Genomic DNA, 27,592 nt, shown 5'->3' with positions numbered 1-27,592 from the left:
CCGTCAACTCATCAAAATATTTTTAAATTGCTTTAAAAATTATACACAGTGCAAGCACCTAACAAAGACTAGCTTAAAGAAGCATATAGTCAAATAGCTTCAATTTTTATACTTCTCTATGATTCGTATAAAATGCACTTCGTAAAAAAAAAAAAAAATTGAAGCAAAAGAGATCTAGGCCTTAGACGTGAAGTATCATGTTGAGCTTAAAAAATCTTGAAAAGAGAAGAGCTCGTCATCCTGAAAAGAGAAGAGATTATCAAGAAGATCCTAACAATAAAAAGATCGAGGTATGTGACAAAATAATGTCGTCATTTAAGACAAATCGCAAAAGAGGTAAAACTCTAGGACTACAAGGAAATAAGAAAAATGTCCACCTAAGCTATTGGTAATTTACTATTTATATATGAATTATTCTAAAATTCTTGTTTAACCAAGTCTTAGCAAGTGCATGTGCTACTGAATGCAGATATCAACATGGCCTCAAGAAGGTCCAAAACGACATAGCGTCAAGAAATCTTTCTAGCAACAAGTGACAAGATTCCTTAAATGAATGTAAGTCACCAAAAAATGGCTAAGTGATAAGATTTTGCTAAGACAGATGTAAATCACCGACGAAGCCTAAGTGACAAGATTTCTTAAATGGATATAAGTCACCAAAAAATGGCTAAGTGATAAGATTCCGCCAAGACAAATTTAAATCATTGACAAAGCCTGAGTGACAAGATTCCTTAAATGGATGTAAGTCACCAAAAAATGGCTAAGTAATAAGATTCCGCCAAGACAAGTAAATCACTGAAGCAGCCTAAATGACAAGATTCCTTAAATGGATGTAAGTCACCAAAAAATGGCTAAATGTTAAGATTCCGCCAAGACGGATGTAAATCACTGTCGAAGCCTAAGTGATAAGATTCCGCCAAGACAGATGTAAATCACTGACGAAGCTTAAGTGATAAGATTCCTTAAATGGATTTATGTCACCAAAAAATGGCTAAGTGATAAGATTTTGCCAAGATAGATGTAAATCACTGACAAAGCCTAAGTGACAAGATTTCTTAAATGGATGTACGTCACAAAAAAAAAAAAAAAAGGACAAGATTCCACTAGACCGATGTAAATCGTTGATGAAGTCTAAATGATGAAGCCTCGTAACTGAATGTAAGTCACCCAAAAGTGGCTAAGTGAATAAATATCCTTAGATGAGTGTAAGCAGACAAGGATTCTCACACAAACACAAGTCACATGCAAATCAAGAATATCAAACGTGACAACCAGAAAATGAATAAAAGAAGAAGCATTAAAGTGATAAAAAATGGTCATCCAAAGAAATCACCTCGCCCTTCATCAATGATAAAAAAAGGCCTTCCAAAGAAATTAGCTTGCTCTTTAGCAGTGATAAAAAATGATCGTTCAAAAAAATTAGCTCACTTTCAAGATCAAGCTATGATCCCTCGAATATCCAAAAAAACCTTCAAAAAGCAGATACTAAGAAGTTGTCACAAAAATACTAACATTCCTAAAGAAGAAAGTAGTTGAAGATAAAGAAGCCTAAATCTAAACAAGTCAAGAATATTCCCTAAGCCTGACCAGCATAAAGCAAAATCAGACTTGGGAATGGGGGGCAACTGATGAGTTCAAAAAAACCATTAAGGTCACCATTAATATGGACAACCTTGCATCATTAGTAGGTCATCAAAGATAACCGCTCAACACATTCAATAACGACCATCAAATGTTATAAACTCTCATCAAGCCAAAAAACATTACAATCAAGGTAATAATCACCCTAATTTATGTACAACAATTACCTAAATCACCTATAAAAAGGACAATTTGTCTCAGTAGTTGAGGTACGTCAAAAACTATTACAAAACACTATCTAAATATGAAATATATAGGTTGATACTAACTTAAGCATCAGAGGTTTCTTCGATCTATCTCTCCTTTATTTCGCAGGTCCTACGAGATCATCTAATACTTCGGATTGGATGAGTGACTCAACTGACAATTTTGGCATCATCAAATATTTTTTTTTTTTGAGAAATTTCCAATAATAATATAATCGTCAAAACATGTTTAGAATTGGAGTAAATTTTTTTTTGAACCCATTGCAAACTTGATTAAATACGAGTCTTAACTAGGGGTAGACCTCAGACGTAGGTTATGGTTTGGGGACCAATATAGGTCATGGCCTCCCTAACAATTTTCAAATTCTCTTTAGGTTACAAATACATTTTTTTTAACAAAATATATAAAGACTTCTCAATATATATATACCTACTTGATTTCACCTCAATTTTATATAAAATTTTTAGAAATATATACCAATTATAAAAGTCCTAAAAAATATTCATTAATTTGTCATTTCTCAACTCACCTACATGAGGAAAATAAATATATGATTTCATGAATGAAACAAAATATTGGTAAAATAAAATTCAACCAAAGAATTTTCAATCAACTTTGTTAGATCTACAAGAAAAATAGAAAAACATAATGAAATAGAATTGAACAAGATTATTTTTTGAAACCTTTTAATTCTTTTAAGTAATATACATCAAACATATATATTTGGATTTGGAGTAATAAGAAATTTAAGAATGACCAGTTGAACAAACTGTATTTTGTAGTAGAAGACACCCAAAAATCCACTCCAACAACGTCTTCATCTCCATTTTTAGATTAGAATTGCAACAGTGCTTCTCTACAAATAGAGAACATTGTAGCATCTATTATTCACACTTTAAACAATTTTAACTATTATAATAATCAGCTATTGAATAAAAAAATGTTAGAAGATGTGCAGTTGTTAAAAAAAGAATAAATAATGAATAAAGAATGAATGAAAAAAATAATATTTAAATGAGATGAAGAAAAGAATAGAGAATATGTTGGAAAGTGTATTTGAAAAAGGGTCATGCTAATGAGTGTCCTTAGGATATTGGTTAATAATCCAGTTAAGGAAAGTTTTGATGGGAAAAAAAAAAGTAATTACTGTCCTGACAGCTTTTTTCATTTCCCATAAAAATAATGTCAAAACTTTTCTAAAATAGATTGTTAACAAGTGCCCTGAGGGCACTCGTTTGCATTTCCCATTTGAAAAAGTAGGTAGGTAAAATCTAAGAGGCTGTTTGGATGAATTTTTTTCATCACTCAATTTCTGTTACTCAATTTCCATCACTCATCACTCATTACTTAATTTTTCACACCCGTTTGCCACCATCACTCACTTTCCATCACTCAATATTTTTCACATTATTTGTGGGTCCTATAACTGTCACTCGGTGAAGCATTTTTTTTTTCAAGTACCCAAACTCACTGAATCCAGTAAAAAAAAGAAAAAAAAGAAAAAAAAAAAAAGAGAGAATTGAACCTGGAAAAACTACTAATGATCCACGTCTTTGACTGGCAGGTACAATGTACACAATCAACAGGATAGGTAACTTGGCAGCATGATGATAATCTGGTGGTAAATAGAGAAAGAAGACAGAAACCTGATGAGGTTTGAAGAATTGGCAATAAGCACTGATAGTTATAAAGGGAATATTTAACAAGTGGTGGATAAATGAAGGGATAAAGTTTTGTAGCTAAGTCAACAAATAGAATGAAAAAATTTATAGGATATTAGCAAGATTAATGGCACTAAAATCAATCAAAGGAAGGAGTGTTGGAATTTAAAAGATAATTGTATTAGCTCTTTCTAGAAAAATTAGGCACTTTTGTTGCAAATAGAAAGCAATGGGTAGTGGCAGTGCTCAACTATATTGGAAGATATAATATAAATTAAATAAATATCTAAGCAGTCGAGATATACATGTCATTTTTTTTTCACGGATGGTGTGAACATCGTAGATACACATATATGCACATATATATTCAATGTACACATGCATATTATATATATGATTTTCTTATAATATTCAATAAATACAATAAAAAATGGAAGATTTGAATCCAAGAAATCTTCGTTGAAGACACTAAGGGATACTAGTTGAATACTAAATGATATTTTATTGTGAACGAAATAATAAAAATATAACATATTTATTATTTTGTATTTATTTGTTAGGAATTTTATATATGAATAAATTGTGTTCTAATTTGTTTTTTTAATCAAAATTCCACTTCTAACACATGTCTAGATAAACTTCAAATACACATTTAATTTTTGTAAAACTTACAAAATGATTAAATTATAACAGTTTTAACTCATATTGTAGTCATTTGTGTATCAAAAACTTCATAGTTCAATTTAAATCAATATAAAATTATGGTGTTTATTATATTATTATTATTTTAATATTTTGTTACTTATACATCTATTTTTATGAATAATAATAAATAATCATATAAATAATTTGAGATCTTAGTCTTAGCCCTTTTAAAGCTAATTTTTTTTTCTTCATATTTTTCATCTACAATTAAAAAACTTTTGACTCTTTATTTTCTTTTCTTTTTTAATGCTAGTTTTTATTTTATAAAAGTTTAACATTAGAAAACATGATAAAATATGAATAATTTTTTTTCTATATTTTAAAATTAAGTTTGACATATAAAAAGTGCTACTTAGTATCAGCAATNAAAAGAGAGAATTGAACCTGGAAAAACCCAGCCAAAAAAAGAACCCAGTAAAAGAACCAAAAAAAAAAAAAGAGAGAGAGAAAGAATTGAACCCAGAAAAACCCAGCCAAAAAAAAAAAAAAAAAAAAAAACCCAGTGAAAGAAAGAAAGAAAAAAAAAAGACAAAGAATTGAACCCAGTGAAGAACGTGAAGAAGCCACTAGTGTGAAAGGAAAAAGAAAAAAAAAAAGAACATGAATGCACGCACTGAACCCAGTGAAGAAAAAAAAAGTCAAAAGTTGTGGCTTTCACTGGTGGGTCCCTCCATGTAGTGTTATTTACGAAAATGTTATTGAGTTATGAGTTATGGAAACTGAAAACACATAAAATGTGTTTTCAGTTCCATAACTCATAACTAAAAAATCAGAGAATCGAGTGTTGGAAACAGAGTTATGGAAACAGAGAAAATGTGAACCAAACAGACTTTTTATCATGGGTCCCACCATTTTTTAGAATTGAGTTATGGAAACAGGCCATCCAAACAGCCTCTTAACTAAAAAATCAGAGAATCGAGTGTTGGAAACAGAGTTATGGAAACAGAGAAATTGTGCAGCCAAACAGACTTTTTATCATGGGTCCCACCATTTTTAGAATTGAGTTATGGAAACAGGCCATCCAAACAGCCTCTAAATATCACTGATTACTATTCAAACAGTACAAAAATTTAGATAAATTGCTGGAGATTTATTATATTTAATGGGCTTCAGCCCAAAATTTATAGACTCTGAAATTAAATCACTAATTTCAATTTGGTCTCTCAGCCTCTCATGATTTGCCCAGAAAGAACGGCTAGTCTTAACTATTTCGCTTCGTCATTGATGGAAAGAAATTATATCTATTTCGCTTTCAATAATATTAATTAGTGAAATATTTTTAAATGACTTTGTTGCTAAACATGATTGTTATCTCTTATCAGGACTTATGTACGCGTGAACTTTGATTATCATTCTCTATAAAAAGCAACAGGCTAAATGCATTTTGAACGCGCCACATTTTTAAAAAAAAAACATGTGCATTTTGAACGCGCCACATTTTTAGAAAAAAAAACATGTGCATTTTGAGCCGCGTTGGGCAGAACGACTTTTACAGCACCGTTAGAGCCAATTAAAGTGAGTATGAAACGTGTGAAAATTTGCAAGAGCAATCTGGCGGCCATGGGGGCACTGATTTGGCTTTCAAGAGACAGATTCATGAATATGCATTAATGTGATTCTTTAACATCGATTACGACTGGACATTTGACCAGCCAAGTCCAGTCTGATCAATCTCAAAATGTTTTGTAAGACCAGGCTCTGAAGTTTCTACTTTGCATACATATTATGCTAATAATCTTGCGGACATTGTGGTTCCACAGGAGTCAAAGTTGTACATGCATGAAGGAAAAAACAAAGAGTGTTCTACAATGGAAACATTACTAATGATCCACGTCTTTGACTGGCAGGTACAATGTACACAATCAACAGGATAGGTAACTTGGCAGCATGATGATAATCTGGTGGTAAATAGAGAAAGAAGACAGAAACCTGATGAGGTTTGAAGAATTGGCAATAAGCACTGATAGTTATAAAGGGAATATTTAACAAGTGGTGGATAAATGAAGGGATAAAGTTTTGTAGCTAAGTCAACAAATAGAATGAAAAAATTTATAGGATATTAGCAAGATTAATGGCACTAAAATCAATCAAAGGAAGGAGTGTTGGAATTTAAAAGATAATTGTATTAGCTCTTTCTAGAAAAATTAGGCACTTTTGTTGCAAATAGAAAGCAATGGGTAGTGGCAGTGCTCAACTATATTGGAAGATATAATATAAATTAAATAAATATCTAAGCAGTCGAGATATACATGTCATTTTTTTTTCACGGATGGTGTGAACATCGTAGATACACATATATGCACATATATATTCAATGTACACATGCATATTATATATATGATTTTCTTATAATATTCAATAAATACAATAAAAAATGGAAGATTTGAATCCAAGAAATCTTCGTTGAAGACACTAAGGGATACTAGTTGAATACTAAATGATATTTTATTGTGAACGAAATAATAAAAATATAACATATTTATTATTTTGTATTTATTTGTTAGGAATTTTATATATGAATAAATTGTGTTCTAATTTGTTTTTAGGTCTAAAAAGTATCTAAAAATATTAAATTTAGATAAATAAAATTAAAACAAGTAAAAAGAAAACTAAAAAAAAATCTGTGTAATAAGACAAAAAGGGTGAGTTTTATTTGGTGAAGCCAGGGGGCAACCCCCTCCCAACTCTACCCTATATATGGGTCCTATATAGTTGTGCATGTGACTCTCACACAGCTGCAAGGTTCACCAACTGTTGACTATCAGAAACATACATAATATACTTCCTATAAAGTCTGTAAACACTAATGTGTCATGTAGTTCCTTATCCTTGTAAAACAAAACTACATATATTATATACATAACAAATTCTATAACTTTTTTTTCACAATTTATTAAAGTAGCAAAATGTGATTATTAGTGCGATATTATTTTTGAATGGAACCATCATTGGCATCATTTAAATTATACATCAATCACAACCCACTATCTTAGTAGTTGGAAAAAAACAATTGTGAAATTTATTATGTGATTAAACTTATTATTAATTATTAAAAAAAAAATACTATGCTTGGGCATTTAAACACTAAAAAAAAATGAAAATGAAAAAAATTTATGAACACAGCTTTTGTGCCACAACTATAATGTGGTCCACTTTAAATAATGAAGAAAAAATGATAGATTTATTTGAAAATGATTGTTATCACTGACAGTTTCACCACTTCAAAAAATTGTGACAAATAATTTGGCCACAGAAGATGTGAATACAAATGGAGATATAGTGGGTGTTGAGGTTGAACTAAATTTGGTGAAAGTTCAGAACCCATGGGAACTATGTGCCAGGTGTAGAACCAGGGATGAGGTTTGTGGACCATGCTCCAAATAGTTTCAAAAAAAATACAACAGTATGACAGCTTCCAACGTATGATCCATCCACATCAAGAATTGAACTTAGCCTATGTATTCTCACTAGCAAATACAATACCATATACACAAAAAATTTCACCACTGTAAAATTGGCAAGTTTCTATTAGTTTTTATTCAATTTTTTACCTATCACTAATAATCTTTTACTTCATCCAAGGACGCAATTTTTTGTTAAATTTATTGCGTTTATAGACTTTCTCTATTCTCAAACGTATGTTTGAAAGCCATAAACTCTAATGGAAATGGACTTACATGGAAACTTCTTGTTTGTTTGGAAAGCAAAACATGGCCGCCTTATTGAATGTTGCTATTGCGGCGTGTTCCTCTAGTGGAAGACTTCAGCTGGAAAATCCTCCTAATTTGAAGCAGCCTGCTACTATTTTGTCAAGAATTGGTCCAAATTTGGGACAAAAAGTATGCTAAAATATGTTAGTCATAAAATTAGTATTTTTTTAAGTTTCTTAAAAAAGAATTATATTCTTATAACAAACCTAATGTGAAAGTTCATTCGTTCAAACCATTATTTCAAGCATTATTTTTAAATTTCTTGATCTAACTTTTCAAATTTGCTCCTTTCAGGAAAATAGAACAACATTAATTAATAAATAGAATTGATCAAGATAAGTATTTTGTAAACCTTTAATTTTATTCTTTCCAATAATAATTTTTTTTTTTTGGGGAAATTTCCAATAATAATATAATCGTCAAAACATGTTTAGAATTGGAGTAAAAAAGTTTTTGAACCCATTGCAAACTCGATTAAATACAAGTCTTAACTAGGGGCAGACCTCAGACGTAGGTTATGGTTTGGGGACCAATATAGGTCATGGCCTCCCTAACAATTTTCAAATTCTCTTTAGGTTACAAATACATTTTTTAACAAAATATATAAAGACTTCTCAATATATATAGTACCTACTTTATTTCACCTCTATTTTATATAAAAAATTTAGACATATATACCAATTATAAAAGTCCTAAAAGATATTAATTAGTTTGTCATTTCTCAACTCACCTACATAAGGAAAATAAATATATGATTTCATGAATGAAACAAAATATTGATAAAATAAAATTCAACCGAAAGAATTTTCAATCAACTTTGTTAGATCTACAAGAAAAATAGAAAAACATAATGAAATAGAATTGAACAAGATTATTTTTTGAAACCTTTTAATTCTTTTAAGTAATATACATCAAACATATATATTTGGATTTGGAGTAATAAGAAATTTAAGAATGACCAGTTGAACAAACTGTATTTTGTTGTAGAAGATCTAGATGATAATAAAACATATTACCCTTTTTCAAATGTATTTTTGTAATGTGGCTATTTCTAACATATATTACAAACAACAAGAAGAAAGGATGAAAGACCATTTATCTTCATTTTATTGATTTAGGACAAACAACTGATTAAAAAGACAAAATTTACTATGGTTACCCTCAAAATAAATAAAATTGAAAATTTGTGGTTCCATCCAAACTCTTAATCTTATGATATGGTGTATGAATTGAATGGCACCAAACCAAGTGTGACATGATTAGTATGTAAAAACTTGAATGCTAAAAAGACTGGAAATTTGAGGATACTTTTTTTAGGATATATATCAAAAATATTTACAAACTGATTGAAGAAAACCCATGTTCCAGTGAATTAAAATAAAATAAATTTAACCTTCATTGTTCTTAACTGGCAAGGCTTTCTCCAAGGGAAGAGAAAAAGGTCTTAGAAAGCATAGTAATAAGCAGAAGTAGTCCTTCAATTGTCATGATAATTAATGAGCAGTTGATCGATCTCCAAAGACTTGTGTCAACAAGTCATACTGGTTGGCATTAGAAGAAGTCCCTAGCTGGGAGGAGCCAGATTCTGATGCTGGTAAGGCATGGTTGTGCACCCCCTTATATACGACTTTTAGATTGTTGGGTTCTGAGGTTGACCACTCAGCTCTCTTTTTTGCAGAACAACTGCTCCTTTGGCACTTGAAATAACTTCTGAGCATATATAAATTATTGAAAGGCATGTAATGACATGCATTAGCATAGGTCATAGATCAATATATATACATATATAAAATTTGATAATTGAGAGAGAGAGAGAGAGGGATTTGAACTTTGGATTTTTTTTGTTAGAAACACAAGGTTCTTGGTGCTCATAGATCTATATATAGTTTAGAAAATATTGGAAATTAAGTTGAATCCCTACTTGTTCATTTTAATCTCTGCATATACCAGCTAGCACTTCTTTGTATTTATAATGTATTTACAAAATAGTTCATTCAAAAATAAGATGAAATCATTCATAAGGAGATGATCCTATTACCTCATTTTACCAATATTTTTGATGAACTTTTGGCCGTACTTTCTCCATTCATATCCATCTTCAGGTAACACCAATCTATAGCCTCCTTGGTCCATATCTTGCTCTTCTGTATATCCCTCCTCCAATATTTCCCTAGTGGAAGATCACAAGGATCAGATTGACATATTCTCTCATACAGTCACTGCATAAAATTACTACACACACTTATTTTTATATATTGAATTCATATGTATGAGCCTATAAGCATGTATATGTGTGAGAAAAGAGTGGAGGGAGAGGAAAAATTAAGTATTGGTTTCTCTTATATTTAAGAAATAACGTATAAGTGAAAGATATATATGCTTTTCTTATCATTCAAAACATTTAAGAATGCATCCAAGCATATATCATCATCATCATCATATAGGGCATGCGGATAATGAATTAGTAGCTGAAAAAAAATGAATGAATGAAGCCAAAAAGTAAAGCTGAAGTGCACCTTGATGATGAAGACGATGATATATATATGGTGTGGGTGGAAGAGAAGCATATGTGGGGGCGGATCTGAGTTTAAAATTACAAAACCTTGCAGTACACAAATGATTAATTTGTTTTTTTACTTATCCTATACAAGTTGGATCCAAACAAGGAAACACAAAGTTGATCAGGGAGAGAAAAACACAGTATTTGGTTCCAATAAATCAAGATCCGTGCACCAAAACCAACAAACTTGCATCGTAGGTACATTTCAAAGTACCTCCATACTTGTAGTACATCCTTATTATACATGCACACATACATAGAGAGTTAGAAAGCAAAACTAAAAAGAACAAAAGGGAAAAGCTTGCAACCAAATTTCCATGATCAAAGATGCACTAGATCTAATGTATATATATATAAAATAAAATAAAAAACACAGGAAAGATTTAAAAAGTAAAAATATAAAAGATTTAAGGAAATTTCTCAGAAGATATAAGGAAAATGAAAAGAAAAACTATAGTTGAAATAATCTTTGCCCTTTTGACATTTTCTTTTTCGTTTCCTCCGACCTTCTAAGACTAAGAAAGTTAGAGAGAAAGCAGCAAGAAATGTACATGGAGTCTTGTCTAGTTGGGGAAGCTTCACTCATGGTAGCTGCTCTCACCCAGAAAGAGCCAAAAAGTATTCAGCTTACTCTACTACTTGCTGTTTTGTGGAAAAATGGGAGAGAAAGTGAGAGGAAAATGTTGTTCTCTTTCTATGATGATGGTAGTGATATCTCTTTCCTAGGGCCAGTTATATTATTTTCAATGGGAAGAAACATAGAAAATACAGAAAATTTGTCAATGTCATTCTACAATAATATAATATTTCTTGGCGTTAGTCATTTTTCCATGGAGACAATATTACACAAATTAGAGAAAAAAAAAAATTCTATTAAGTAGGAGCCCATTTTTTCATGGGATTCCTATGACTGTGTGGTGAAACATTTTCCACACTTTGATATAGATCATTCAACCAATGAAACTGAAGGACGTGGAAACAAATGGATCATTCCTATTGGACCACTTGTCATTCTTAAACGTAGGTGGCGTGGAAACTTTGGGAGACCATGGTTCACCATATCATTAAGAAAACAAAAAATGGTGCAATATAGAGGTGAATGGATAGAACCGATATATATCTTGATTCCTGACCAAACACTGGGAAAACTATAAACTGACGTCTCCTTAATGACATCAGTAGATATTAATTTGTCACCAAACTTACAGTTTAGCATAAAAAAATAAAAATAAAAATTGTCACCAAACGGTCCAAACTTACAAAGTTTTTTTTTTTTTTTTTAAAGGATTGAGTATGGCAGACCCAACAGAGGAAATCAATAAATGATGCTTGTGGAAAACATGCACCTGTGATGTCCCAAAAGGTAACATGTTCTGTACGATTCCTGGCATTGATTGAGAAACAACTGGTGGTTGCACTACATTATTTCCAGAAAGGAAGAAGTAAATACTGAAGAATGACTAATATAACTGAAAGATTAAAATGTGTTGCAAGAGATTTCTGAGAAGTTACACATCTAAAAGCCTAATTATCTATCACATTATAAATAGAACAAGAAAGAAACCTACCATACCTAAATTATACCATCAAAAACAAAGTAAGAAATGAAATCCCTTGCGGATGATAGGGAAATATGTGTAAGTCTACCAAATGGCAACTGTTGCCGGTGGGAGGCGAACAAGATCCAGCCAATCAGTGCATTGATTCTCCATTGAACATAAGATCTACAGCAGTCACGCCGAGGTGTACCACAGTGGGACATGTAGTCCAACATTGCCTCCTTACCCAAACCATAATCACGAGACACAAACAAAAAACCACACACAACAGCCAAAGAACACAACAATGGTTCTCAGTAACCACAGTAAACTATTAAAAATTAGAAAATCATTTAATAAAAGCCACAAGCAACTCTAAACAATACAGGCAAGAGCAGAAACTACTAAAAAATGAAAATACAAGTTTCGTATTGAACAGAACCCAGTATAGTTAACTAGTTGATAATAATTGCTATATGTAAGTAAAGAGTTTAGATGCAAACCTGGAACAGCAGCACCATGCAGCACATCGGCATTAGATGGTGCCATGTCAAAACCACTTGTTCGTTTGCTGCAGACATGTAGACAATCAGCAAAATAATAGTGGAGTGATACAGTTTTCAAAACCATATTAAATAACAACATTTTCCAAATTTCTATGGATCTCAAAGTTAAAACAAATTCCCCACCATTTCTCTTATTTTATGGTATACCAGTCAGTGGGGAACATGTGATACAAATGCATAGTAAGATCAACAGTTATTTAGAGAAAAATAGGAAGATCAATCCAGTGCGATTGCAGAAGAATATCTGTAAGTGTGAAAATCAAAGTGAAAAAACAGAAACAGTTGATTATGTTGCATACCTTTTTGATCGAGAACGAGAACGAGAGTCTGATCTGGATTCGTTCTTAGATCCATCCCTAGAAGAGGATCGTGATCTATGTCCATGCCTCCTCTCTCTGTCTCCGCCATAAGAACGGTGCCTACAAAAGGGAGATATGATATTTACCAGTCAGAATATAAGAATATATCTGAAAAACATGTTCAACTCACTTATATGGGAAATTAAATAGGATTTACATTAAATAAGTTCCAAAGCGCAACAATGGTCAAGAAAGGACCACACGTTAAAATGTGTAGGCAAATCTTGTAACCAATAGTTCCTTTTTTTCACTGACTAATTCCAATCATTTTGATAATCAGTAAATGAGAACGTGATAACCTGTCATAATGGCTGCTTTGATGACGGTCATAATCATCATACTTGCCCCTTCCTTTATCATCCCTCATACTTCTATCCCTATAGTTCCTGTGATGACGGTCTCCATCTGTTTCCCTATCCCGATTTCGCTCTCTAACCCTCAACCTCTCACGATCTGATCCACGCAAATTTTGCTGAGATAATTTCACCCTAGTCAGTCATTTGATTAATATCCATAATGACAGAGTATAAGATATACAAAGAATACACTGCAAGCTAGAATATCAACAACAACAACAACAAAGCAGTAAAACTACCAAAACTATTAGAATATGAGAAGTTACAAATTTAAATGTAAACCAACATCCATGAACAAAACGCAAAAATGATCAAAATTTCACTAAAGCTGATTAAGCATGCCACACAGCCAATGAGCTCTACCTCAAATGGCACTTCCTCCTCCCATAATAACAGGATGAAGGACAAGGTCATGCGATCACCTACAGGTTGCATGTGTAACTTACCAATAAATTTAAGGATAAAACTTAGACACAGTACCTTAAATGCAGTACCTTAGGTTCTCTAATTAAATTCAAACACATAACTAGATTGACTTTAATTCTCGTTAGAAAAGATAATATTGTTTGTACAATGTACAATACAGTCTAGACGTGTTTGCATTTAATTGGAGAACCTAAGTTTTGCACTAAATTTAAAAATTGTCGCACAAAAAGGAATTGTTCCTCGATGTTTTGCACAGCATGTCAGTGTGTCTGCCAAATGTGTGAAGTATTTATGGTACACCCCCAGCCGTCTTTACACACGGAGACATACAAGTTACTCATTCAACTAAATTCAGCTTATAATCCAAAACCATAGGCTGGATTGGGAAAATTCCAGCCCCAAAGGTTACTTAGGTCATGTTTGTTTCAGTTCAAAATACTATTTTATTTTCACGTCCGGCTGCTTTTAAAAACCTCGTATATATTTTTCCTAAGTACGACTATACTTTTACATAGCTATGAAAAAAAGCTCATCCAAACACAAACTAATCTCTAACAGAACTCGGATTCTAAAACCACATCACTCAAAACACTTGCTGAAACATTATGACCACACCAAAAATAAACACATTATTCGAAAAAATTGAATCATAAAAAATTAAGTAATTAAAGTACAGAAAAATAAATAAATAAGACCTTGTGATGCGAATGGCGAGCATCGAAAGGAGAAGAGCGACCGGGTTCGGATTCGGGTTCGCGTCTTTCTTCGTTGTCAATAGAGGCGTAATCGGACATTGTAGGTTTACAATTCGAATTTGAAACCCTAATCGTAATTTTGGGTAATTACTATATTATTAGCACTGTGCTGTGCTCACCGTTTTGCTATCTATTTCTTCTTACAGATTTGGATATTTTTCAGAGTATGATATACGAATACGATATATGAATTGCACACACGAGAGTCGAGTAAAGACGCTGTTTTGGTTGGACAGAACACAGAAGAAACAAGAGGATAATTATTAATGGGTTTCTATCGAAGTTGGCCCGAGTAAGGGCTGGACTTTTGTGCAGAAGCCCTAACCCCCAAATTTTTTTTTTTTTTTTTTAATTTAGCTAAAGCCCACTTCGACAAGGCAAGAATACTTTTTCTTTTTTCTTTTTCTTTTTTTTTGCTAGGTGCAAGCCTACATTTGGTAACAATTTCTTTTACAACGGCAGAGAAATTTGAAGTAGGTTCAATTAATTAAAGGTTAAAATACAAAATTAATCCTTTAAGTTTTACCTTTTATTATTTTAGTCATTTAAGTTTCAGTTTTGTCATTTCAAACCTCTAAATTTCAAGTATAGTCAATTCAGTCTTTCGTTCGTCTTCTACTGCTGCTGTTTACTAATCAAAACGACTGTCATTTTAAATGATTTTTTTTTTTNTTAAAGGATTGAGTAAAGAAATTCTCAAAAAAAAAAAAAAAAAAAAAAAAGAAGATTTAGTAAAGAATGTGATGAGTGAATGAAGTTTAAACTTTCTTTTTATATCTCTCTCAAAAAAAAAAAAAAAAAAGAAAAAAAAAAGTTCTTTTAATCAACACAAATGCTGCAGCGTGGATATTGTTTGCGCTTGGATTAACTTTTTACTAATAAGTTGATGTATTAAAAATGAATAAAAGTATATTTATATTTGGAAAAATCAAGGTCTTAAAATATTGTACATAAATAAATAAGTTGATAAATATCACCAAAAAGTAAAATCAAATCCAAAACACGCTTGGCGTGCAAGAATATAATTATTCTTTATGGTTATTCTTTAGGTTATGTATTAGCTTATTAAAAAAAAAAAAAAAGATTCTCTAGTTCATTTTAATGTATTAGTTCAAATTTCAAATATATATTAACTTCTTATTTATGAAGAATTTGTTATTATTTTTTTAAAAAGCTTGTTTAATATATTATCATTTTATTCAAGTGTGGGGGCTCGAGGACCGAGGAAAGGGTTGTAAAACTGTAGAGTTGAAATTGGGGCATTATATGTCCGAAGAGGGAGGTTATCCGAGGATAAGAGGAAAAGGGGCAAAAGGTTTTTAGGAGCTTCAGGTGGGAAGGATTGGCTGAGGAAAGAGAATCATGAGGAGTAGGGGAAGTTTCTAGCAAGTAGCATGTTGCCTCCGCATTAAATGGTGGGCAACAGCTTTATCAGCTGCATTGATGAGAAAGTGACTTGAACAGTGTAATTCACAGCTAAGCAACTTCTTCAACCACCTTCCTTAGATGTTTAAAAGGACGGGTGTTGCTAGCAGAAATTTGGTAGGCGAAGATGGGGGTTCAAGATGCGAAGTGCAGAGAGTATATAAGAAAAAGATGGTTCTCATAGAAATGAGAGGAGACAAAAATATCAAGAAGAACATTGAGAGAAGAGAGTGAGCAGTGTATTTTTTGTGTATCATTGGCTTCCTCAAGCAATCTTGTACTTAGACATTTGCTCACATATTCTATAATATTACACATTTCTTCCTTATTTCCATCATCAGGCAAGGCCCTCTCTTGTTGTTTGATTCTCTCTATTACAAATCTATTTATTTGGGCCATAGTTTATCTGTACCAACCCACTGTTCTAAGTGGGCTTGAGCTACAAAATTTTTTGGTCCTTACATCAAGCATATAAATTTGTCATTTATTCAAATTTATATTTGTGGGAGATTTTTGCAATTTGAATTCAAATTTATTCAAGTTAATTAAGCTTAAGCTCCATTAATATTTAAAACTCATACGCTACTTTCAGTCTTAAATTAAAATTACTTAGGGAAAAAAGTGTACTAACTTCATATTGTATAAAATGAATAGCAAACAAAGATGACCATGATAAGGTCACTTTATGTATTGGAGTGCCTAGTCCTAGTGGCTTGGACAATGGAATCGAGGAAATCATTTAAGAGAATAAATTATGCATAAGTGGTTAGTTTTACAAAGCAATATAAATTTAAAACTTAATCCAAAAAATATATATATAAATTTTAAAAACTATAAGAGGAAGGGGGACTCAGAATTCCTAGGTTAGAATTTCCTCGCCTAAAAGAGTTACGACAAACAAGAAAGCGTGCAAATAAGAATTATCGATATTCTCACTTATTTCCAAGGTTAACCTCAAAGTGCATGCTAGCAAAATAAATTGGTTTCATGAAAATATTTTGATGCTTAATTTCTAGTTTTCTAGTATTAATTTTCCTTGACCTTGATAAGTAATAATATGGAACCTACTACGTACCAAGCCTATACAGTTTCTTTTTGAGCCAGTATACAAGACCTAAAATCAAAACTTGTTCACAAACTTACCAGGATTTGAATTTTGAAATAAACTATACAATTCTTGACTCATTCTTTTTGGATGAATTGGTAGCAAGTAGCAACGTATTAATGTAAATGTTGAAGAATTTTGTTACAGAGTAATATCTTGTAAAAGCAAGACTGTGAGTTATGAAAACAATAAGAGATTCACAGAGAAATTCAATGAGAGAGAGAGAGAGAGAGAGAGAGAGAGAGAGAGAGAGAGAGAGAGAGAGAGAGAGAGAGAGAGAGAGAGAGAGAGAGAGAGAGAGAGAATGAATTGAGACTGATAAAATATCTTCTTGTTTGAGAGAATTACATAATACAAAAGCTTAATTACAACAGAGATACACCTTCCTATTTATAGTTACAATTACTACATTAATAGAATATATTAGATCCAAACTATGCACCTAATTCACGGAAACCCCAGCTCAACCATAACTGCTCTTTGCACCACAATAACTGATCTTTGAACATTCCCAAGATGACACCGTTTAATACACTGAGAAGAAGCACCAGACTTTAATCAAAATGGTGCGCATCACTTGACCCTTTAATGAAACGGTGCACATCATCTCTGGCTTTAATGAAATGGTGTGCATTACTTATATCAACAACTATTATAAACTCAAACAATGCGTTTGCTGTTAAACCTGTGTGACACCTAAAGCTTTACCTTGAGCAACTGAACCTTTACCTTGAGCTTCATCTTTAACAAATGTTATTTTTTATATATAGGTATTAGGTAGATAGAGCGAAAGGAATTTTTTTTTTTAATTTCTTAATTTTTTAATAAAAAAAAAACTGAAAAACGTTAATTATAAAAAAGAAGACGAAGAAGAAGAAGAAGAAGGCTTTAGGGAACCTAGCCTGCCCACCACTCTCTTTTCCTCTTGTCTAGAGCAGTCAAGTCAATGCTAAAAAGAAATGTGGACTGAAACTTAAGAACCCAGTTCTAATGGGAAGCACCTTCAAATGCTTTGTCCTTTATGCAGTATATTGTTTAGTTGCAGACAGTGAATCAGTATTTGAAAAACCGAACTGGGAGACTAGGAAGAAATAATAGTCCAAATTTTCAAAATTGATCTTGGTTACAAATGAAAATACTTCTCAAATAAGACATCTGTAGCAAAGTAGTTTGAAGAGAACAAAGCATCTACTCGTTTGGTGAATTGGGACTTCTAATTTTTCGATACAATCCTCAGTTATGTTCCTCAGCCTTTAAATGAATCAACATTGCCTTTCGTTTTATATTCCACTCAAGATCTTGTTAGATTTTTTTTTTTATTCTGCTTGGGATCTTTACCCTCTATAAATGGTATTTGCAAAACAATCTTCTCCCCCAAATTTCTCAGTTAATTGGCAGTGGGAATGGGGATGGTTTATGACTTTCATGGCCAGGGGAACGACATCATTCCCTAAGCCCTTTTTTTGCTCTCTCTTTTTCTGTAAGGATTTTGCTAAAGGATAATTATAGCAAATCCACCTGAGGTTTGGCCCATTTGCGCTTTGCCTACCCGTGGTTTAAAACTTATCACTTTGCCCACATGAGGTGCCTTCCATTAGAGATTTGTTACCTGCATCTCCCTTTGCCGTTAGAAAAACACATTTTTAGAGAAAAACAAACATAAAAAAGATCAAAAAGTTATGGCTTTTTGTTGCCTAAAAACTTCTTTGAGAACAAAACACAAGAATAGCACACAGATCAAATGCTCAATGAAATCACTTTTAATCTATATCAATATCAACAATCTCATAACAACTCAAAATTGTGAACCAATTTTTACAAGAAGACCAACAATCTCAAAACAACTAGCAACGTTATTAACAAAAGAGAGTGAGATAGAGATAAGCAATCAACAACCAAAGAATGAGGTAATGAGAAATCTAGTCGTGGGTTTGGATTGTGGTAGATCAGCCATGGGTTTGGTGGCGTGGTGGCAACCCTAGGTGCCACTTGTGCCTCTCCTAATTCTCAGTCCTTTTCTACAAAACCAAACACCACCAATTAAGGAAAAGAAAGGAAAGGAACCTTCCAACTTCAAACCCACCCCCAATTCCAACTTCAAACCCACTCCAAATCCCAGCCATAGTAGCAAAACACCTAAATAAGCAACTGGACGAAACCGAATCCGACGACCCCACAACTTGGCGAATTTGACGGCTCTCCTTGCAGCTCCTCAACCCAAATCATGATCGTGATCAGCACTAAGAAAGCCAAAAATTCAAACCGAAAGAAACAGAGAAGTGAGAAAAAACAAAGACATATTTATATATTGATTCCTTCAACTTTCTTGAGAAACTAATAGAAAAAAATAATGAAGGAAAAGCGAAGTGTACCGGCAAATATGTGACCAGTAAGGAAGAGGAAGAGTGTGGCATTGCAATTGGTGGATCTTCTTCAACTTCGTGTTGTGAGCCAATGTGACATGCGAAGAAGAGTGTGAGATCACTGCTGAGAGAGAAGCCATGGCTGCACCGCTGAAGCTTAGAGAGAGAGAGAGAGTTAAGTTTTGTTTGGTAGCTTTGTGAAATGTTTGGCAGCCTTTGATAAATAGGAGATTGCTTTTTAGGCAAAGAAACAGCTCAGGGTACATATTCAAACCAATACGTGTTTGAATAACCCATTGGACAAGAGAATTTCAATACTGTTAATTTATGTTTTGTTCTCAAAGAAGTTCTTAAGCAATAAAAAGCCCTAACTTTTTTATCTTTGTTATATTTGTTTTTCTCTAAAAATGTTGAACGGTTTTAGACCCCTTAAAACACAACCAGATTGGTTAGCCTAGATTAATTAGCCAAGTTGTTACTTAGTCAAATTATGCAATTCTAGGTTAAAGCAATCAAATAATCATATCAAGATATAAAGCAGCAGACAATAAATGAACACAAGATATGATGACCCAGGAAACCACACGGTAAAAACCTGGAGAGAATTTGACTTAGCTATCCTCAAGGTAAACCTGAATCCACTATGCGAAAGAATCGAAGTTCATACAGAAGGACTACAAGCTCCCCGCTTAACTTCCTAATGCTACCCACCAATAGAACTTACTGACACGACCACATGCAAGCTCCGAATCCACGGACTCCTTCTTTCTTGGATTCTTCAATCAGCTACAGGCACCCCCGCTTGATATTCTTTAAGCTTCAATGGTAGCAACCAAGTTGATCATCAAGCTATTAATACTATCTCTAACTTAAAAACCCTAAGCTTTGTGTAAAGGAAAGCTCCTCTAGATCTCACAAGAGATTTACACAAAACAGCAATGTATGAGCAACAATACAATTGGAGCGACCTTCAAAAACGTGGCTAGGGTTTAGTTTAAATACCTAAGGTAAAAACATAAAACCCTAAACGTTTAATGAAGTAGGGCTGAGTTGGAAATTCTGCAGAAAAATCAACCTGTGCGATTTTCGATCGATTGAGTCTATTCTTCGATTGATCGAGCCAGGCCGAAAGTCCCAAGTACTTCTGCAGCCACTCGATTCCAACTTTACAATAATAAACCAACTTTGAGCAAGCCTAAACAAGACTAAATACATTGTTTTGATTATGGTTTGCCAACATTACACATTAGAGTTTTAAATACATAAAATCCTAAGACCTTAGAACCTAACAAATGTGTTTTTCTAACAGATCCCTAACAGAAAGCACTTTAGGTGGGCAAAGTGATAAGTTTTAAACCACGGGTAGGCAAATCGCAAACAGGCCAAACCTCATGTGGGTTTGCTGTAATTATCCCTTTTGCTAATGTGTGCCCTTAAGGTATACATTAAGCCATCTATTTTTGAAAACATTTTCTCGGATTCAATTTCCGAGAAAATGTTTCCAAAAATAAATAGTTTAATATTTGCCCTTAGAGCACACATTAACCGAACCCTTTTTGTAATTAACGTTTTCAGTTTTTTTTTTTTAAATTTCTAAATTAAGAAATTTTTTAAAAAAAAAGTCCAAAATGGCGTCATTTTGGTTCATAAATGGCAACATTTATTGCTTAAAAACTTCTTTGAGAACAAAACACAGGAATAGCACACAGATCAAATGCTCAATGAAATCACTTTTAATCTATATCAATATCAACAATCTCATAACAACTCAAAATTATGAACCAAATTTTACAAGAAGACCAACAATCTCAAAACAACCAACAACATTATTAACAAAAGAGAGTGAGATAGAGATAAGCAATCAACAACCAAAGAAGGAGGTATTGAGAAATCTAGCCGTGGGTTTGGATTGTGGTAGATCAACCATGGGTTTGGTGGCGTGGTGGCGACCCTAGGTGCTACTTGTGCCTCTCCTAATTCTTAGTCCTTTTCTGCACAACCAAACACCCCAATTAAGGAAAGGAAAGGAACCTTCCAACTTCAAACCCACCCCCAATTCCAACTTTAAACCCACTCCGAATCCCAACCACAGTAGCAAACCCACCCCCAATTCCAACTTCAAACCCACTCTAAATCCCAGCCACAGTAGCCAAACACCTGAATAAGCAACTTGACAAAACTGAATCCGACGACCCCACAACTTGGCGAATTTGACGGCTCTCCTTACAGCTCCTCAACCCAAATCACGATCATGATCAGTACTAAGAAAGCCAGAAATTCAAGCCAAAAGAAACTGAGAAGTGAGAAAAAACAAAGACAGATTTATGTATTGATTCCTTCAACTTTCTCGAGAAACTAATGGAAAAAAATAATGAAGGAAAAGTGAAGTGTACCAGCAAATAGGTGACCGGTAAGGAAGAGGAAGAGTGCGGCATTGTGATTGGTGGATCTTCTTCAGCTTCATGTTGTGAGCCAATGCGACATGCGAAGAAGAGTGTGAGATCACTGTTGAGAGAGAAGCCATGGCTACGCCGCTGAAGCTGAGAGAGAGAGAGAGAGAGAGAGAGAGAGAGAGAGAGAGAGAGAGAGTGTGTGTGTGTTAAGTTTTGTTTGGTAGCTTTGTGAAATGTTTGACAACCTTTGATAAATAGGAGATTGCTTTTTAGGCAAAGAAACAGCTCAAAGTACAGATTCAAACCAATACATGTTTGAATAACCCATTGGACAAAAGAATAGCAATACTGTTGATTTGTGTGTTGTTCTCAAAGAAGTTCTTAAGCAATAAAAAGCCCTAATTTTTTTTATCTTTGTTATTTTTGTTTTTCTCTAAAAATGTATTTTTCTAACTACAAAGGGAGAGGTGGGTAAAAATGTTTGAACCACGGGTAGTCAAAGCGCAAACGGACCAAATCTCAAGTGGGTTTGCTGTAATTTTGCTAATGTGTGCCCTTAAAACACACATTAAGCCATCTATTTTTGGAAACATTTTCTCGGAAATTGAAAAAGTATTGACAGCTTTTTTAATTCTTGAAAAAATGTTTCTAAAAATAAATAGCTTAATATTTGCTCTTAGAGCACACATTAACCGGACCCTTTTTGTAATTAACATTTTCAGTTTTTTTTTTATTTTTAAATTAAGAAATTTTTTTAAAAAAAAAAGTCCAAAATGGCATCATTTTGGTTCGTAAATGGCAGCATTTAACAGAAGAATAACGGATGACTGAATTAATTATACTTGAAACTTAAAAGACTGAAATAACAAAACCGAAACTTGGAGAACTAAAATGACAAAAGGTAAAACTTAGATAGTCAATTTTGCATTTTGGCCTTAATTTAATTAATAAAATCTCTTTTCATCGAATAAAATATTTAGGTTTAATCTGCGTTTACCCCAAAAAATTAAGTGGAGTTTTAACTTGATAATAAAGAGCAACTATCATGAAACGGGCATCATAAGTTTGAAATGTTGTTGATAAAGATAAATAAAAGGTTGGGAGACCTGTATTTTGTGAATTTTGGTGACTGTGGTCTTTATTTTATGTTTGTAAGAAATTAATTATTTTTTTGAGAGCAATGTTATCCAAATGACCAGATTGAATCAGACTAATCTCTTTACCCTGGTGATTGGCAAATTTATAAAATAATAAATTTAAATTTAAAATTTAAATTTAAAAAAAAAAATCTTTACTCATTTGAGAAGTCTAAAGACGCTAAATTTGGTGTCAAATTTTTCACACTTCTTTTGCTTTTTATGTTTGCGATGGGTCCAAGTGGAATGGAACGTGAGAAATCACATGATTTTTTTTCTCAATGGCCCTAACAAAACTTTTACCCAAGCTACATGTGTGTTAAGAATTTTTTGAAAAATTAATAAAAATTAGATTAGTTCCAGCTTTTAAAAGTATGAAGCTAAATACCAAGAGCTTTCTACCTTAATTGGCATTATAGTGTTTCCAACTAAAACTTCCAAAGTTCAAAACCTCTCACCCAAATATTATGAAGCTAGGTTAAAATGTGTTACATAGTTTGTAAATTACATGCAACGAAATATTTTTTTGAGAAGAAAGATCTCAAACTATCATTAGAGAGAAAGGCAACCATGATCGGTTAAAAAGACAGCATAGAAGTGTGGAGGAACATCTTTTATTCACACCAATAAACCTTTAACATACTTAGCATGTTTAGCTAGATTGTGCACTACAGCATTACCTAATCTACGTGTATGGGAATAAAAAATATTACTTGAGGCAACTGTAGAGGATTTTGCCAAGGTAAGAGCATTCGCAGCAGTGGAGGCAAAATTTTAGCTATTTAGCTACACAAAAAGTCACTTTATCTATTTTACCTACACACATGCTACAGCAGTGGATCTATTTTAGCTTTCAACACAATAAAATAATATACACATCACAATAAAATAATATAACAACTATAATAAAATAATATATCCTACTACCAAAAAAGCACCAACCACAACCACTTTACCATCAGCCACAGCCACAGCCACAGCCACAGCCACAACCACAACCACCATCACCACCACCACTAGTCCACAGCAGGAAAAAAAAAAAAAAAAAAAAACCACAGCACCACAAAACACAGCACAACCACAGCCAACACAGCACCACAAAACAATCAACCCACAACCACTCTACTATCAGCCACACCCACAACCACCACCACCAGTCCACATCAAGAAAAAAAAAACCCCAAAGCTTGGATCGACGGAAAACCAAGGCAATGGGCAAAGGAAGAAAGCAGCGGCTTCAATGATGAAAACCAGATCTTGGATCGACGAATGAAACCCACAAAATCCAAAGCTTGGGTCTAATCAGCGGGATGGGTTTATTGGCAGAATGGGTGGGGAGATCGGCGAGATGGGTTGGCGTCATTCATGGGTCGAGGCTGGGCTGTGAGATCGGGTTGGCGGTGGAGGAAGAAAGAAGAAAGAAGAGAAGTCAGAGAGAGAAAGAGAATGGGAAATGTTAATTTAATGAGAGAAGAGAGAGAGTGTAATAAAAAAAAAAAATTACTTGTGAGCTACAGTGCACATCTAAAAATAGATGTGCACTGTAGCTGAGGAGCTAAATCTAAAAGATTTAGCTCCACTGCTGCATGATGGTTTTTGGTGGTTGTGAGCTAAAAAAATACCATTATACATATATAGCATCACTGTTGCGAATGCTCTAAGGAGGTGACCAAATAAAGTGAAGGATTCATCATTGCTATTAAAAGCCTTGATGACCACCTCGGAGTCTCCTTCAAGGGTAAATGATGAAAATCTCAATCTTGTGCTAAAAGGATGGCTCTCACAGCCACCAAGGCTTAACATCATCTGAAGAGCAAACAAAAATAAAGAAGAATATATATATATATATATATACTTCTGTTCTCATGTGTTTACGTGATGCTAGATTTAAGCACTTTAAAGACAACATTCTTGGTATGATTACTGCTTCTTTGTATGATGGTCCTGTTTATTTCAACTGTTATCCTGATCTTACTCTTGCTTTGGATGATCCTAATATTGTTAAAGCTTTGACTCTGAATATTGCTTCTTCTGGTTATATCATGGATGAAGGTAGTAAACATTTTGCTTTGATCTACCGCATTTATTACAGATTGTTGGGTACTCAGTTAAATCCTAGTTGTTTAAATCACAGAGAACCTTCTGGTAAAACTATGTTAATTCAATGTTCAACTCTTGATGCTAAAGTTCAAGTTCCAAAAATAATTCAATGGCAAGATGTCAAGCTTCCCACTAAATGGTTGTTGGAACAAGAATCCCCTATTTCTAAACCTGTTTTTGATGAGCTATACACACACATTATAGAGTTTTTTTTTTTTTTTTTTAAATTATAATTCTATAGTTAGAATGGATAAGGAAGAATTTAAACTCTATACATCTTTGTTAAAAACTTGAGTTACAAAGCACTTGGTATATTAGTCATTAAGTGGATAATTGAGCATGTATAATATGCATGTTAAGATGGAATAAGAGAATTCTAAACCAAAAAAAAAAAAAAAATTTAAAAGTAACAATTTCCTTTCTAAAATTTTCTACATAGGATTCTTCACTTGTATCCTAGTTAGGCTCACAGCCCCCCACCCCCCTATGCGTAACACCTATCTGCCCCATGAATCATAATTTGGTGAGGTTGACAAAACTCAGGTTTGCTGTTTGCACTTCTTGGTGATGTTATAGACATATATAGCTAAGTCAACCTTAAAAATTTTGAGTAACACTTTATCACTTCACAATAGGGGGTGGACAATGTTTGGGTTACCACATCTCATGTTTTCTTATTTCGTTATCCTATGACATCATAACACTTAATTTCAAAATACACAAACCGTACATTCAATCATAATATTACAAATTTCAGAAAAAATAAATCAATAATGATTAAAAAGATCACCTCCCAATTCGGTATCCAACAAGGATTTGCCTACCCCAAAGTAATGGATTCCAGCCAGAATAATCTTCAATGAGTCCTTCGTTTAACTTGGACATCTCTAAAAAGAGAGGAGCTAAAGTTAAACATATCACCCTGAGTTGGCTATGCAATTGGCACTTTTGAGTTCTGACACAAACAAAACCACTAGGAGTAAACCTTGTTATTTACTTTGACAGTCTTTTTTTTTCTTTTTTTTTTTAATACTATAGAATTTTAACATATGGCCGTTCCATAACCAAGACATTAATTGAATATTGGTGCAGGATTTTTTTGAGAGAGTTTCAACTTATAGCATCCATTAGAGACTTTACCAGTTAAACTAATTGGAACCCACTTGTTATAAGATTTAAACTTCAAATCTTTTACAATATTTAATAACTACTGAGTACAACCTACTCTTTTTCATGTGTTGTGTTGTATCCATTTTGAGGTGTAAATATTAAATACACATCACAAGATAGTATTTTGACTCTTCGCTTGGCAAAGTATTTGAAAGGCTCCAAAAAGGGACTAATCTAAGGAACACGGTCGATGGCAAATTTGGAAAAAAAGCAAGAGTGTAAAATTCTACACCTCTTGTACGTATGCAAAATTGAATCTCCTAGAAAGAGAAAGACAAGCAAGTAGATTGGATTAGAGCATTAGTATTGGTGGAGGCATTTTGCTAAAATGCTAAATTTACCATCAAAATATAGCAAAAATGGGCTGCATCAGTGGAGCCAAATCTATATTTTTTTGTTGCAGAGCTATAGTGCAATAGCTAAGATGGTGTAAAAAAATATATTATATTAAAAGATATATTATTATATTGTGTTGGTGGTTGTAGTTTTTGTCGGGCCGGCTGAACTATGGATGCAATTGATGTGATCGCCTAAGGCCCACAAATAANCTATTTCTAAACCTGTTTTTGATGAGCTAGATCTCACAAACATTCAACAATATCTTGACGATACTGTTAAAATAAGTTTTCAAAATATTCAACCACCCTTGAAGATCAACGAAGGAAGACATTCCTTTGCTGGATCTGAAAATATTTCAAAACAAGATCAAGATCTCAATGATTTTTTGTAAAAGAATTTTGAAAAACCCTCTAATTTAAAATTAAAAGGTGTTTCAAGTGATAAATCCCAAATCAGCTCTGTTTACTATTCTACTAAACCTGAATCTTCCTCTCCATATGGCAAACCTGCCAATGAAGAAGATGAAGATACTGGATCTGTTTGTCCATCTGATTCTGATTTTCCTTCTATTGAAAATAATGTTAACCAATTAAGAGTTTTGACTGTTTTAAATGCAGATTTTGAAATTGATATGGTTTCTTTGTTCAATGAGTTCATGCTTTCAAAAAATAGACCTAAAAGGAAATATTTCCAAAATAATTTTGCTCAGTCTGAAAAAGACCGTGTTAAAAGAAAATGGAAAGAAAAAATGCTTCAATTGAAAAAACATATTTTGTTCTTTGATTTTCTTGAAAATTATTATGTTTCAAAAGATGAAGTTTCCAAAAATCATTTGAATGTAATAAAGAAGTCAAATTGTGTTAAAAGTGACAAGACCATTGTTAGGACTAGCCATCCTCCTCTTGAAACTATTTTGATAAATACTGGCAAAACTGATGTTAAAGCTTCTCCTTTCAAAATTGCTGATGATCAAACTCCTATTGTTAGTCTTATTGAACAAAACAATTTTACTAATGAATCTTTGGATGTTATCGGCCAACAGCTTGACCATATTGAAGAAAAAATTGTTGAAAAAAC

General features: G+C 32.9%; 1 protein-coding gene and 1 non-coding gene across 9 annotated transcripts; both read right to left on the bottom strand.

The window, feature by feature from the left end:
• Positions 1-2,689: 2,689 nt before the first annotated feature.
• Positions 2,690-11,212, bottom strand: LOC112038661 (uncharacterized). Of its 8 annotated transcripts, none has more exons than XR_010626112.1 (5): positions 10,441-10,986; positions 9,963-10,094; positions 9,318-9,634; positions 7,892-8,009; positions 2,690-2,704 (listed from the first exon to the last, which is right to left on the bottom strand). It is a non-coding gene; the product is annotated as an uncharacterized LOC112038661 (transcript). The 8 variants fall into 8 exon arrangements; XR_010626110.1 differs by lacking the exon at positions 2,690-2,704 and adding an exon at positions 5,788-6,112 and having other exon boundaries at positions 7,892-8,015; XR_010626111.1 differs by lacking the exon at positions 2,690-2,704 and adding an exon at positions 5,788-6,143.
• Positions 11,213-11,740: 528 nt separating this feature from the next.
• On the bottom strand, positions 11,741-14,727 carry LOC112019796 (splicing factor U2af large subunit B). Its single transcript, XM_065766288.1, has 5 exons — positions 14,425-14,727; positions 13,247-13,419; positions 12,888-13,007; positions 12,526-12,593; positions 11,741-11,901 (listed from the first exon to the last, which is right to left on the bottom strand). The coding sequence occupies exons 1-5, from the start codon at positions 14,521-14,523 to the stop codon at positions 11,741-11,743; spliced, it is 621 nt and encodes a 206-aa protein (XP_065622360.1). The 5' UTR covers positions 14,524-14,727.
• Between the last annotated feature and the right edge of the window lie 12,865 nt (positions 14,728-27,592).

This window comes from Quercus suber, unplaced genomic scaffold (assembly GCF_002906115.3).
Source record: "Quercus suber isolate HL8 unplaced genomic scaffold, Cork oak 2.0 scaffold_698, whole genome shotgun sequence".
Classification (NCBI taxonomy): Eukaryota; Viridiplantae; Streptophyta; class Magnoliopsida; order Fagales; family Fagaceae; genus Quercus; species Quercus suber.
Note: the sequence above shows the minus strand (reverse complement) of the source record. Positions and strands in the feature narration are given on the sequence as shown.

What these genes read in the sequence shown, in the direction of transcription:
- LOC112019796 (XM_065766288.1), bottom strand. Translation starts at nt 14,523, where the DNA reads ATGTCCGATTACGCCTCTATTGACAACGAAGAAAGACGCGAACCCGAA. An exon ending in CTCGCCATTCGCATCACAAG is followed by an intron (nt 13,420 to 14,424) that starts GTCTTATTTATT and finishes AAATTATCTCAG; the next exon opens with CAAAATTTGCGTGGATCAGA. An exon ending in CAAAGCAGCCATTATGACAG is followed by an intron (nt 13,008 to 13,246) that starts GTTATCACGTTC and finishes TCCCTTTTGTAG; the next exon opens with GCACCGTTCTTATGGCGGAG.